General features: G+C 35.4%; 1 protein-coding gene across 1 annotated transcript in view; it reads left to right on the top strand.

Annotated features, from left to right (window-relative positions):
• rdgA (retinal degeneration A) overlaps nt 1-12,737 on the top strand; it is a gene marked incomplete in the record, with an annotated part of 666,123 nt that overhangs the window by 534,583 nt on the left and 118,803 nt on the right. Inside the window, 4 exon segments of the mRNA XM_081737830.1 lie at nt 3,115-3,296; nt 7,329-7,503; nt 9,071-9,281; nt 10,405-10,597. Coding sequence (XP_081593956.1) covers nt 3,115-3,296; nt 7,329-7,503; nt 9,071-9,281; nt 10,405-10,597 — 761 coding nt within the window.

Genomic DNA, 12,737 nt, shown 5'->3' with positions numbered 1-12,737 from the left:
CACTTTCATTTCTATATATAGTATATTTAAATAGAGAAGGTATGAAAAATTCTTCCTAAAGTATATACGAACAACAATTCGATACTATTTTCCTTTACTGCTCATCTGAGCAGACGATATAGTAATGTGGGACCATCCAAGTAAACTCTATGGGCCTTATACAGAGTCGTTTTGACATCTGATTAACACCTTACTACGAGGTTGACTAAAGGATGGTTATCAAAATTGTATTCAGTGTCTCTGATTAGGACGTAGTATTGGACGAAGTTAATCGCACGTGACTAATTAATCCAGAGCAGAGACTAATCTTTTACCCACGGTTTAGCGTGCGACACAACATTTCGTAATTCATGTTTTCATTTTTATAGACTACGCATGCGCTCATCTACTTTTCCGTAGTTGCCAATTTATTTTACTCACCGATGCATTGGGGTTCTATAAGTTTATCATACCCAAATCAACATTTTAGTTGTACTCAAAGTAGACTCTGAATACCAAAAAGTGCACCTTCCTTAGTAAAGAGTTAGTATGCATACTAACTAGTCTCTGACTAACCTTCGATTAACGAATTCTCTGAATACCGCCCTATATTACTATTTCTGTTTTTACTATTTCATTCTACTGTTTGCAAGAAGCTTCTTGTAGTTCTGCATATGTGTGATTTTTATCTTTGTTTTTGTTTTCAAACTTTTAACTGCATTTTCCAACGTCTTGGGGACCATTTCGGTACCCAATATTACTATAGTGTTATTTTCACATTTTTGATCTTCCATTGTTCTTTAATGTTTCGAAGTAATTTGTATTTTCTCTTTCTTTCTTTCTCTCCCCCTCTCTGCGCTTTTTGCAGTTTTGTTATGTTCGATATTGCGATGTCTGCTGAGATATTTCTTCTTTATTTTGTCTTAACGTTACTGTTATGATGTACTTCTTTATCGGTTAGTATTGTTCTGTCCTAGAAATAAAATTGTGATTGCCTCTATTTCTGATATCACCTTTGTCTGTCTTTACTTCTTATATTTTCTGTAGCATTCCTATTTCTTGATGTATGATTTATGCCACTTTGTCGTGACTTTCTTGTATTCAGTTTGTATCATCGTTGCGCATGTGTTGTTTCTGGATGTATTGAAAACACATCTAAAATCATCTGCATTTGTCATCTCGTCTTGGAATATTTTTCAGGACGTGTTTTCTGTATTATTTTGTAGTTATTACCTGGTCGATGGCTGCTGTCTCTGAATATACGAGGGGCCTTTGGTATGCTCTAAAACTCGCCAAGAAAACTAAATATAGATTAATGAAAATATAGTTATTTTGAAGCTTGGTCCCCTGCCCTTGCAATACATTGTCTCCATCGCCGCTCCAATCTTTCTATACCCTGTTGGAAGAAAATGTCCTCTTGCTTGTGAAACCATGCACTCAACTTCCATGACGGGATTATCCCAAAAAAATCTGCCCACGGAAATGCTACTTCAAATGTGGAAACAAATGGAAAATATTTAAAATGATTGCGTTTCCCTTCTCTTTTACAGCAATAGCTTTTAGTAGCTGTAATTACAAGTTCTTGCAGTTACATTATGTAAGCAGTGTTGCAAACTTCAGCAATGCTTTTCATATCTTCGGAACGGTTTGAGATATCGAAGTACTGTAAACGACAAAATGATTTTCTGCCAATTGCAAACCATACAAGTAACTAGATACGATACTTACCTAAGCGTGTTTTCGAAATAAAACCTTTCGAAAAAAATTAATTTTTCAACCCCTTGTAACTTCGTTCCTATTCATTCGAAGCAAGTCATACCATGACTATGGTATCCAACGCTAAGGTATTTTCAATGTGCATTATTCTGTCCATCTCCGTTGTACTGTGTGTGTGGTAGAGGCTTCCAAACTTTGGATGCTTATGATACTATAATATCTTTACCTTGTAACACTCAGTAATAAATGTGGTATTTTAAGCTTGTTTGACATGTGGATTTGAAATATGTAACAATCTGGCATAGTTCCATTAAAAAAAAACGTAACTTTATATTGGGTTGGCAATACTGTTTGTTGGGTGGTAGTATTTAATAGTGCAGAGATGAACCCCTCCTTGTAGTAGCTTTGTGGTAATTTTGCTAATTCTTATATTAGATTCACGCAGTAGAACTTAAAAAAATATGTTATTAGTACAGACGTCCGTTACTCCACACAATGTCTTGAATTCAAACGAATTTTAAATAAATAGCTAAAGTGATTATTTATTTATTTCGGCTGAGTTCGTTAATGAAGTCAATCCATTAACACCTCCACGGGTAATGATGACCTCAACTCTAGCTTTCCATACCCCATTCTCCGCTGCTGTCGAAACAAGGATACTAGAAGTCACAAATCGCGCCGTTAGATGGCGGAAACTCTTTCATCAATTGACATTTACAAACGAATTGAAACGTCGCATGATCTCGTGGCTGTCTAGCAAAGTTTATTATAATAATAATTATTATTATCACTAACACACTAATGATCACCACATTCCTATGTACAGAAGCATGGATGTCATTAAGGGGAGGGGCATGCCCCATTCAGTGTTCTGTGTCATGTATTTTAAAAGCTAACGACGCCAGTGTACAGAAGTGTTTAAGGATCCATCTCTGGTAGAACAGTAAGATGTTTTTCACACTTTAACTTACAAGATAATCGGTAACGAGTATGGAATGTTTGAAAATAGTAAGATAACGGGTAATTCAAATAGGATATGTAATTCGGTTTCGTTGTCCGCATATAAAAAAAAAAGTTCTCAAAGAATTTGACGTTATATACTAAAGCCTGTGATAAACATCTTGGCATTTGAGCTAAACGAATAAAATCCAAGCTCTGACGCGACGTTGCCGAATGAGAAAAGTGTGTGGGTGTAGCTCAGTTAAGCAGACGAACTACAGCGCGATCAGGTGGCAGGAGATGAATGTGTACAAAATAAACGTGGCAAAACTGCAGCCTTCTCATTTGCTGGCAGCATTTAAAGAAAACTTGGAGCGCCTCCTTCAAATGCCAAGATGTTTGTCACGCCGTTTATTTTAACTATGTTGGTAGCGCAACCAAAACAAACTTATTATTTTTTTATTGTTTGTTATTTTCCAGATTGAAAAGGACCAAAAAACGTTTGTGATAAAACCAATTCCTACTGCAAGTGTGAAGCCTGTTATTGTTTTTATAAATCCTAAATCCGGTGGGAATCAAGGCTTTAAGTTAATGCAAAAGTTCCAGTGGCTTCTCAATCCACGGCAGGTATTTGACCTCAGTCAAGGGGGACCAAAAATGGGGTAAGTAACTCAATGGACTTTTGTCAACGTATAATTTATTCATTCAACTTTAATTTCAGCCGGTTGCTTGCCATGGAGTGTAATTCATTATACTATATATATATATATATATATATATATATATATATATATATATATATATATATATATATATATATATATATATATAATATAGTGATAACGAATATTGTCTGATAGTTTTGAAGAAATAAACAAATGAAATCTTTCGATTTTACATCCCACATTTATGCCATGTAAGCTAAAGGAAATTACGGTGATGAGAATGAATGAAATTGTGGAACGAAGAAAATGAAAGAAAACAGGAGAATCCCGAGAAAGTCTATGCACACGATGTTCATATATCACAAAACCAACTTGAAGCAAGTTGGAATCGAACCAGGGATCTCACACACCACATCCACAGCTGAGATACCACAGCATTGAAGGAAGAAAGAAGATAGTTATATAGAATTATGTATTAAGAGCCTGCCTTACTAAAAATAATAAAAATTTTACCATTTTTCTTTTGCTTGTTTATTCATAAGTGAAAGGAGATAACAAAATGCAACTTATCACAATCATAGATAATGTTATTCCACAAAATAAAGTATGAACCTGAAGAATGTTTAGTGTTGCCATCCACAGAAATTACAGTGTTGCCCAAATAACAATTCCCTTAAAATCTAAGTTAAGGCAGCGACTAGAAGGACGAACTCAACTACATTTGATTACGTATCATGTTGTTTTGGTTTGTTGTGAACTAGTTTTTAAATAATAGTTGTATTTGGTTTGAAATAAACAAAATAGTTTGAAATAAACAAAATAAACAAAATAAACAAAATAGTTATTAAAATTAAATAATAATGCTATTTAAAAAGTCGTTCACAGTAAACCAAACCAACATGATACGTAATCAAATGCAGTTGAGTTCGTCCTTCTAGTCGCTGCCTTAACTTAGATTTTTGGGGAATTGTTACTCTGGCAACACTGTAATTTCTATGGATGACAACACTGAACATTCTTCAGATTAATATTTTCTGTTTTAGACCAGCATTATCTATGCTTGTGGTAAGTTGCATTTTGTTATCTCCTTTCACTTATGAATAGACAAGCAAAAGAAAAATGGTAAAATTTTTATTATTTTAGTAAGGCAGGCTCTTAAGAAGAACATCAGTAACGTCATGGGCACCGAATCTCTTGATCATCCAGGTGTAGGTCTCGGACAGGCCCGATGATTCAGAAGTACCCTATATAGTATCAACTCTAGGGCATTACTGCAGAATTGTATAGTGGGTTAATGATACTTACTCGAGCTCGAATATGCATGTCTTAATCAAGGTACCATCTCCTGAATACTTCAAATACAACCTAACGTTTATTCATAATCTTATACTGAAAAATGATGAAATGGTTTTGAATTCAGACTACACAAAAAGATTTGATAAAATGTTGTTAGGGCTCAGGAGCATCTCTCATATTGTACACAACAAAATTTTTAGCGAATTACTCGATTAAACTTTGACATGCCTCGTGAGTAAAAATACGAGACATTTCTTTTCCGTGATTCTCACGTGCTTACACTTTGGTACACTTTGCAGTTATTTTTCAGTGTAGTTCTTTAACATACACACAACAAGAGAGAAAGAAAATGTCATGAATTTGTTCAAGTCACCTGTTTTGATGGGCCATAGGTCTAACTGCTTTCATCTTACGGGCGGTATAGTCGTCAGAAGGGGGTCCTGGAGGTGCATCGGAGCTCATTTCCTAAAAAGCTCATGACGAGTCGAAGAGAAAGCCCAAGTTTGCAAGCAATGGACTTAACGATTTCACAGTTACTGTCAAGCTCGTTGGAAGCTTTTTGTGGAAAGTTTTAGAACAAAGTTCAATGAGACTGAAATAAATGTGGTGCAAAATTATGTTAAAAGTGTGGAAATTTCATCCAAGCTGAATACCATTTCCGATGTTTATACTTTACTTCCCAAATCTATATTTCTGTAGAGCAGAGCTTTACTTCCAGTCGCATTGACACTACCGGTGTCGTCATGTGCATGCGGAGGATCCCGTAATGTTCAAAAAAAGGCTGAAATCATATCATCAATGGACCAGGGCAAGATAGAACATCCTCTTTGGCTGTTTTGTAGATGGAACAAGAAATAGCCGCTATTTTATCTATGGATCAAATAATTGAGGCATTTTCAACGGAAGCAAGAAGATCCTCGTCTTCGGGCACTCATAAAAAAAATAAAAAAAAAAGGATTTTTTCCTCAACTTCCGGGCCCTAATCATAACATTGGGCTATATCTCATTTACTGTTCAAAGTGTTGATCATAATTTTGGGCTATATTTCATTTGTTGTTCAGAGTTGATAATAATTTTGGCTATATCTCATTTTTGTTCAGAGTTGATAATAATTTTGGACTATCTCTCTTTATTGTTCAAAGAGTTGATGATAATTTTAGGCTATATCTCATTTATTCAAAGAGATCTTCATAATCTTGGGGTATGTCTCATTTACCAAACGAAGTAGTTCAAGTGGTAGAGCGTTGGCTTCGCATTCGGGAAGTCGCGGGTTCGATTCCCGCTGCCTCCATCCTGACTGGGGTTTTCGAGGGTTTTCCGCAGTCCTACCAGGCAAATACCGGGATGGTACCTACTAAAACAGGCCCTGGCCAATACCATCCCAAATCCTTTCCATTGTTATTGTTGTTGTTAGATATCCAGTTTAAAATGGCCTCTGAGCTGTATCTGGTGATTGTTAAATAAATAAATTTATTCAAAGAATTGATTATAATTTTGGGCTATATCTTATTTATTGTTAAAAGAGTTGACAATAATTTTGGGCTGTAGATCTCATTTACTATTCAAAGAGTTGATGATAATTTTGTACTATATCTCATTTACTATTCAAAGAGTTGATCATAATTTTGGGCTATATTTAATTTACTATTCAAAGAGTTGATGATAATTTTGGACTATATCTCATTTACTATTCAAAGAGTTGATCATAATTTTGGGCTATATTTAATTTACTATTCAGAGTTGATCATAATTTTGGGCTATATTTAATTTACTATTCAAAGAGTTGATGGTAATTTTGGGCTATATCTCATTTACTATTCAAAGAGTTGATCATAATTTTGGGTTATATTTAATTTACTATTCAAAGAGTTGATAATTTTGGGCTATATCTCATTTACTCTTCAAAGGGTTGATCATAATTGTGAGCTAATCTCATTTAGTGTTCAAAGAGTTAATCATAATTTTGGGCTAATATCAGTTACTGTACTGTCATCTTGTTACTGTTGATAATGAAAAGCTTGATGAGGGCACACTTCTGTGTCGGTTTCATCTTAATAGTGAGGTTATCGTGCAGCATAAGTTTTTAGGTTTACAAAAAAAAAAAAAAAAATCGGGAACTGCACATGAGGATTACACTTTAACTTATCATTATGTTCAGTTCAGGTCTATCTATTGGAGTATGTCTAATCTTTGAAACCTTTTTAGTTATATGCTAAACATATTCTTTAAGAAGTAGTGGGTAAGCCTATTATATCAGTGGTTCTCAACCAGTGTGTCGCAACACACTGGTGTGTCATGTAGTCCCATAGAAAGTATCGCGAAATTTTAGGATTTAAAAATCACGAAGCATTTAATAATTATTTCAAGTGAATTCTGAGACAGACTCCCAGTCAACACCTCCAGCGGCAGCGATAGTGCTCAGTACTAGTGTCACTATTTTTCAAAAACTTGTAGGTTACACAATAATAATAATAATAATAATAATAATAATAATAATAATAATAATAATAATAATAATAATAATAATAATCACAGAGGTGTGTCGCAATGTCGTAGACTTCCAGTAAAGTATGTCGTTAGTCAAAAAAGGTTGAGAACCACTGGCCTATATCATATCATCTTCAAGATGTTGGAGCGTATACTTATCAACAGTTTAGACTGACTCTGTTATCTTCTTATTTCTGTTACTAGAACTGATCTTTTTTAACATGACTTTTTTTTCTTTCATTTCAGGCTTGAACTTTTTCAGAAGGTTCATAACCTCCGAATTTTGGCTTGCGGAGGCGATGGTACTGTTGGTTGGATTCTCTCAGTATTGGACCAGTTGAGTATTTCTCCGCCTCCACCTGTTGGAATCCTTCCATTGGGCACTGGAAACGATCTGGCCAGATCTCTTGGTTGGGGTGGGGTAAGTACCTATATAGGGATCGAAAATTACTTAATTAAACGAACAATGTTCCAACAATTGATGAAGATTACTTTTTTACTATCTAGAAATATGCTTTGAATATGACCTTATTGCATCTAGAGGAGAGAGAGGGGGGGAAGATTCTCATCTTGCATCCTGGAATCGAATATCAAAACGAAGAGTTTTGAGGCATTTATAGCATCTTTCTCAATGTCTCTTCTTTCGATACGCTATCTACCACAATGAGGTGATAGGTTCTGATATCCGTAAAATCACATAATTGAAAAATGTGATAATCGTAGGATTTCATTTTTTTTTTTTTTTTTTTTTTTTAGAAACTGTCGAGAGAAATACACTCTGAAACAATAGTTAAAAAAAAAAAACTCCGTTAATCCATCAGAAGAAAACCACTAAGATGATGAAATAGCAATAATACAAATTGTTCATTGAATGTGGCTCACTCCCCACACCAATAAGCAGACTCTGCCATTTAATTATTTTGGAGTAACGAGCCCGAAAAACGTGTCGAATACAATCGAAGTACACGCCAATTGTGAACTACGTGATGTAACTCGATTTCTCCAGGTGGAAAGTCTCGAGAGACTTTGCCAATCGTTGTGAAGTAGCAAGAGTGGAAACGTATGGAGTGCAATCGAAGTTCCCACCAAGTGTGAAGTACGTGATGTAATTCGATTTCTCCGGGCGGAAAGTCTCGAGAGACTCTGCCAATCATTGTGAATTAGCGAGCGTGGAAACGTATGGAGTGCAATCGAAGTTCCCACCAAGTGTGAAGTACGTGATGTAATTCGATTTCTCCGGGCGGAAAGTCTCGAGAGACTCTGCCAATCATTGTGAATTAGCGAGCGTGGAAACGTATGGAGTGCAATCGAAGTTCCCACCAAGTGTGAAGTACGTGATGTAATTCGATTTCTCCGGGCGGAAAGTCTCGAGAGACTCTGCCAATCATTGTGAATTAGCGAGCGTGGAAACGTATGGAGTGCAATCGAAGTTCCCACCAAGTGTGAAGTACGTGATGTAATTCGATTTCTCAAAGCGGAAGGGTATAATGTAATCGCAGTTCAACATCGAATGAGTAAGGATTATGGCGGGAAGTGATGACTATGTGACTGAGTATTTCACAGATTTTTAAAGATGGACTTAACCGACGTCACGACGAGAGTACCCAAGGGTAAAAATCTGTTGCTGCAACAATCTTGATGAACCCGTACATAATGTGATTAGCGAAAGGCTTAGATTATGACCTCTGAACTGTGATTTTGGAATTTCAGGGAACCCTCGAGACTTTTCGCCTGGAGAAATGGAATTACATCGCGTAGTTCACACTTGGTGGGCGCTTCGATTACACTCGATATGTTTCCACGCTCACTACTTTACAGCGATATTTTCTCAGTTCATTGCCTCTTTCAGCAGCGAGACTATATGCATCGTGGATCTATATTAAATTCATAAGGTTTAATTTGTTTGCCTGTACAACTATATATATATATATATAATGTTTTACCATTATCGTATAGATATAATACAAGCAAAACTTATTTCTTTGCAGGGTTACACGGATGAACCTATTTCAAAGATCCTTTGCAACATTGCTGACGGGGAGATCTGCCATATGGACAGGTGGGATTTGAACGTTCAAAGAAATCCAGACGCGGATCCGACTGAAGAGGGAAAAGAAAACCTGCCTCTCAATGTTATGAATAATTATTTTTCATTTGGTGTAGATGCTCATATAGCCTTAGAATTCCATGAAGCAAGAGGTAAGAAAATATTGTTTTAGTTTAGATTAATTTCATTATATTAATATTTTCTTTGCAAATTGAATGTTTTACATAGATTGATACTTAGCAATACTGTTAAAGTAGCAGTAATTTATTTTTCTATTTCTATGCTTTTATTTGCATAAGTATTCAATTAATATTCTTGCCGTTCTTCGAATAATTATTCGTTTATTCGGATATTTATTTAAAGAAAAACATTCATTTATTCGAATAATGATTTAAATAAGTTGTTTGCTTATTAAAATAACTAGTTATTCCCCTCCCCCAAGCCTTGCTTTGTCTCCAAATTGTCTGAACACTAATGACATCTGTTGGTGTCAGGTAGTAGAAAGCATAGCTAGCAGCATATCAGCCTGGTTGTGAACTATAGAAAATTAGATATTCTTAAATATTATTATAAACGCAAGACGCCTCAGTGACGCTAAATGTTTTCTCCTAGATGTTTATGCAACCCGTTACTTTAATTTTTTGAGGTTTGCTTGTTATCATTACTCATAGACTAAACTGTTTCTGCTTTATGATAAGGATGATTAGAACTGTTTATTTTCATTATTTAAGTATTTAATTGAATAATTGCATTTCCTTGTTGAATAATTATTTGAAAACTATTTCTTTATTCAAATAATTATTTGAACAATTGTATTTCTTTGTTCAAGTAATTATTTGAACAAGTGTATTTCTTTGATCAAATAATTATTTGAACAATTGTATTTCTTTGATCAAATAATTATTTGAACAATTGTATTTCTTTGATCAAATAATTATTTGAACAAATGTATTTCTTTATTCAAATAATTATTTGAACAAATGTATTTCTTTATTCAAATAATTATTTGAACAGTTGTATTGTTTAAGTAATTATTTGAACAATTTTCTTCTGTATTCAAATAATTATTTGAATAATTCATTTCCTTTTTAAAATAATTATTTGAACAAATTCTTTTCCTGTGTTGAAATAATAACTTGAACGAGTTTTCCTTTATTCAAAATAATTATTTCAAGAATTATTTTTCTTGATTCAGTAGTTAATGTTCTCTATATAACGTTATTGCTTGTAACACAATATGTATAATTATTTTAACTGAGTGCTTTGCTTTTGCAGAAGCCCATCCAGAACGCTTCAACTCTCGCCTTCGTAATAAAATGTTCTACGGCCAAGCTGGTGGGAAAGACTTGCTTCAGAGGAAGTGGAAATATCTTTCGGATTTTGTAACGCTCGAGTGTGATGGGAAAGACCTCACCCCGAAGCTAAAGGATCTCAAGGTCCACGCTGTAGTGTTTCTGAACATTCCAAGGTAAGTACAGACATTTTAAATACTTTATCATATGTCTCCTACAAATATATTTTCCGTGTTAACGGCAGACCTTCTTTTATAAACGGGCGTACTGGGCACAACGTCAGTGCAAGGAAGAAAACTATGAAAACTAGGGAACCTAAAAGTTAAAAAATAAAATAAATGTGAAAAATGCGAGACGCGCCCAACAATATATTCTTTGTCAACAGTGCTCAGTGCACTGGCGTCTCTGACATGTAAAATTTGGAGGAGGGGGACATCAAAGAAATTGATTTAAATGGTACTACCGGGCCCAACTTATTTATTATCTTCGATTCCATCACTCCCTAAGGTATATCAAGAACTCGATGATAATCGTTTCACAGCCTGAATATTATATTCCAAATAAATACAATTATTATTATCTATATATTTTCTGTCGTCAGTAAATAAATTAAATTAGAATAAAGAAGTTTGTACTTCAAAATATTGGGGGAACGTGTCCCCCCCCCCCGCCAGAGACGCCCGTGGCTCAGTGGTAGAGCGCTTATCTCTGATGTGGCCTTAATCATCGTCTCCATTGGCCTAAAGAGTAAATCGTGCAACGTTAAACTGAATATTTCATTTAATTTTCTGTATCAACAACGAGGGTTACTGGTGGTATTGCCTCCAGTGAGTTACTGGTGGTATCAACAACGAGGGTATTGCCTCTATGCAACAGCTAGAGTACAGACAATTTGACGTTGGACGATTATTGGATGGATATATGATTCATTATAATAGGATACGCGATCGGCTCGTCCCTCTTTGCCACTAACTTCCCACTACCACCTGCTGCATTCATAAGAGGGAAGTCTGTGATACCGAAAGATATCAAATCTTTATTTTCGCGATCACGACGTGAACAATATAGGTTCATTCTCTTTTCTACGATTATCAGCTGCCTGAAACAGCATTGGAGGGGGGGGGGGTCAGTGGTAGAACATTCACTTCTGGTGTGTGGAGTCCCTGGTTCGATCCCAGCTCCCGTCAAATGAACTTGGTTGTGGACAGTGTTCGTGGGTTTTCTTGGGGTTCTCCAGTTCCCTCCCACCATTATCATCTGCCGTATTTTACGGACTATATCTTAATTTTTAAGCATTTTTTTTTTTTAAATTTCGTAATATTTTTCCAGTTTTGTTGCAGAGTTTACGTTCTGTATATTCTAGTCTGTGGTTCTGAGTTTGTGATGGCGGTACGGGAAGGAGACAGTGTTAGCAAGCTTGTGAATTTTCGCAACTCATGTTCGTCGCATCGGTGCACTGCTGGTGCCAATTGAATTCAATGTTGCCAGATAGAGATAAGTTTTTCGCGGCATTGTGTGACGATGGGGCAGATCTCTAACTCATGAATTTGCTCGTTAATTTCCACATCATTCAGAGAACTGCTCACGCTAAATCTTAGCAGTGTCACAAAAGAATTATAACTAATTTACATCATGATTTTCATAAGAAAAGTGGATTAGTCTAGGGGAATAACAAAAAAAAAAAAAAAAAAAAAAAAACTTCTTAAAATATTTAAGTTTTATTATATAGTCTGTTAGCATACAACAACATAAGGAGTAATGCGAATTATTTGATAGTTTATTTAATAGTCTGACAGATAAATCATGTAACTACTTTACTGGAGATGAATGATAGAATGCGCGTATGCGACAACGGATCTTAATCTTGAAAGTTTTACTGTGGGTAGGCAGAACATTTTAAGGAACTGCATGACATCTCTAATCATGAAATCAATGATGCAATAATTGCTCATACATACCTTGCTGTAGTCTCGTAATTCTGAGAAACTTCGACGAAGCTCTGATTACTCGCAACCGACGTTCCGTAAATGAAAGCCGAGTCTCGAATCAACTCTTGAGACCTTGAGGTCCTTTTTTAATATTTTCGAGGGACACACCCAAGCTTGTGACAATCAGCTCATCCTTTTGCGTCAGATCCCTAAATATGGAAACCTATTGCTCTTTTGCATTCTGATTGGTCCACCTACCACACCCAGGATATATGGCATGACACACATGTACACACGTGGGCAGCATATACAGTCATAGCCGGATGAATTCAATCTCATGAATTCTAGAATTTTCCATAAATATTTGACCAATTTCCGCACATTAATG

The sequence above is a fragment of the Thermobia domestica genome, chromosome 14 (genome assembly GCF_964235325.1).
Source record: "Thermobia domestica chromosome 14, izTheDome1.hap1.1, whole genome shotgun sequence".
In the NCBI taxonomy this organism is placed as follows: Eukaryota; Metazoa; Arthropoda; class Insecta; order Zygentoma; family Lepismatidae; genus Thermobia; species Thermobia domestica.
Note: the sequence above shows the minus strand (reverse complement) of the source record. Positions and strands in the feature narration are given on the sequence as shown.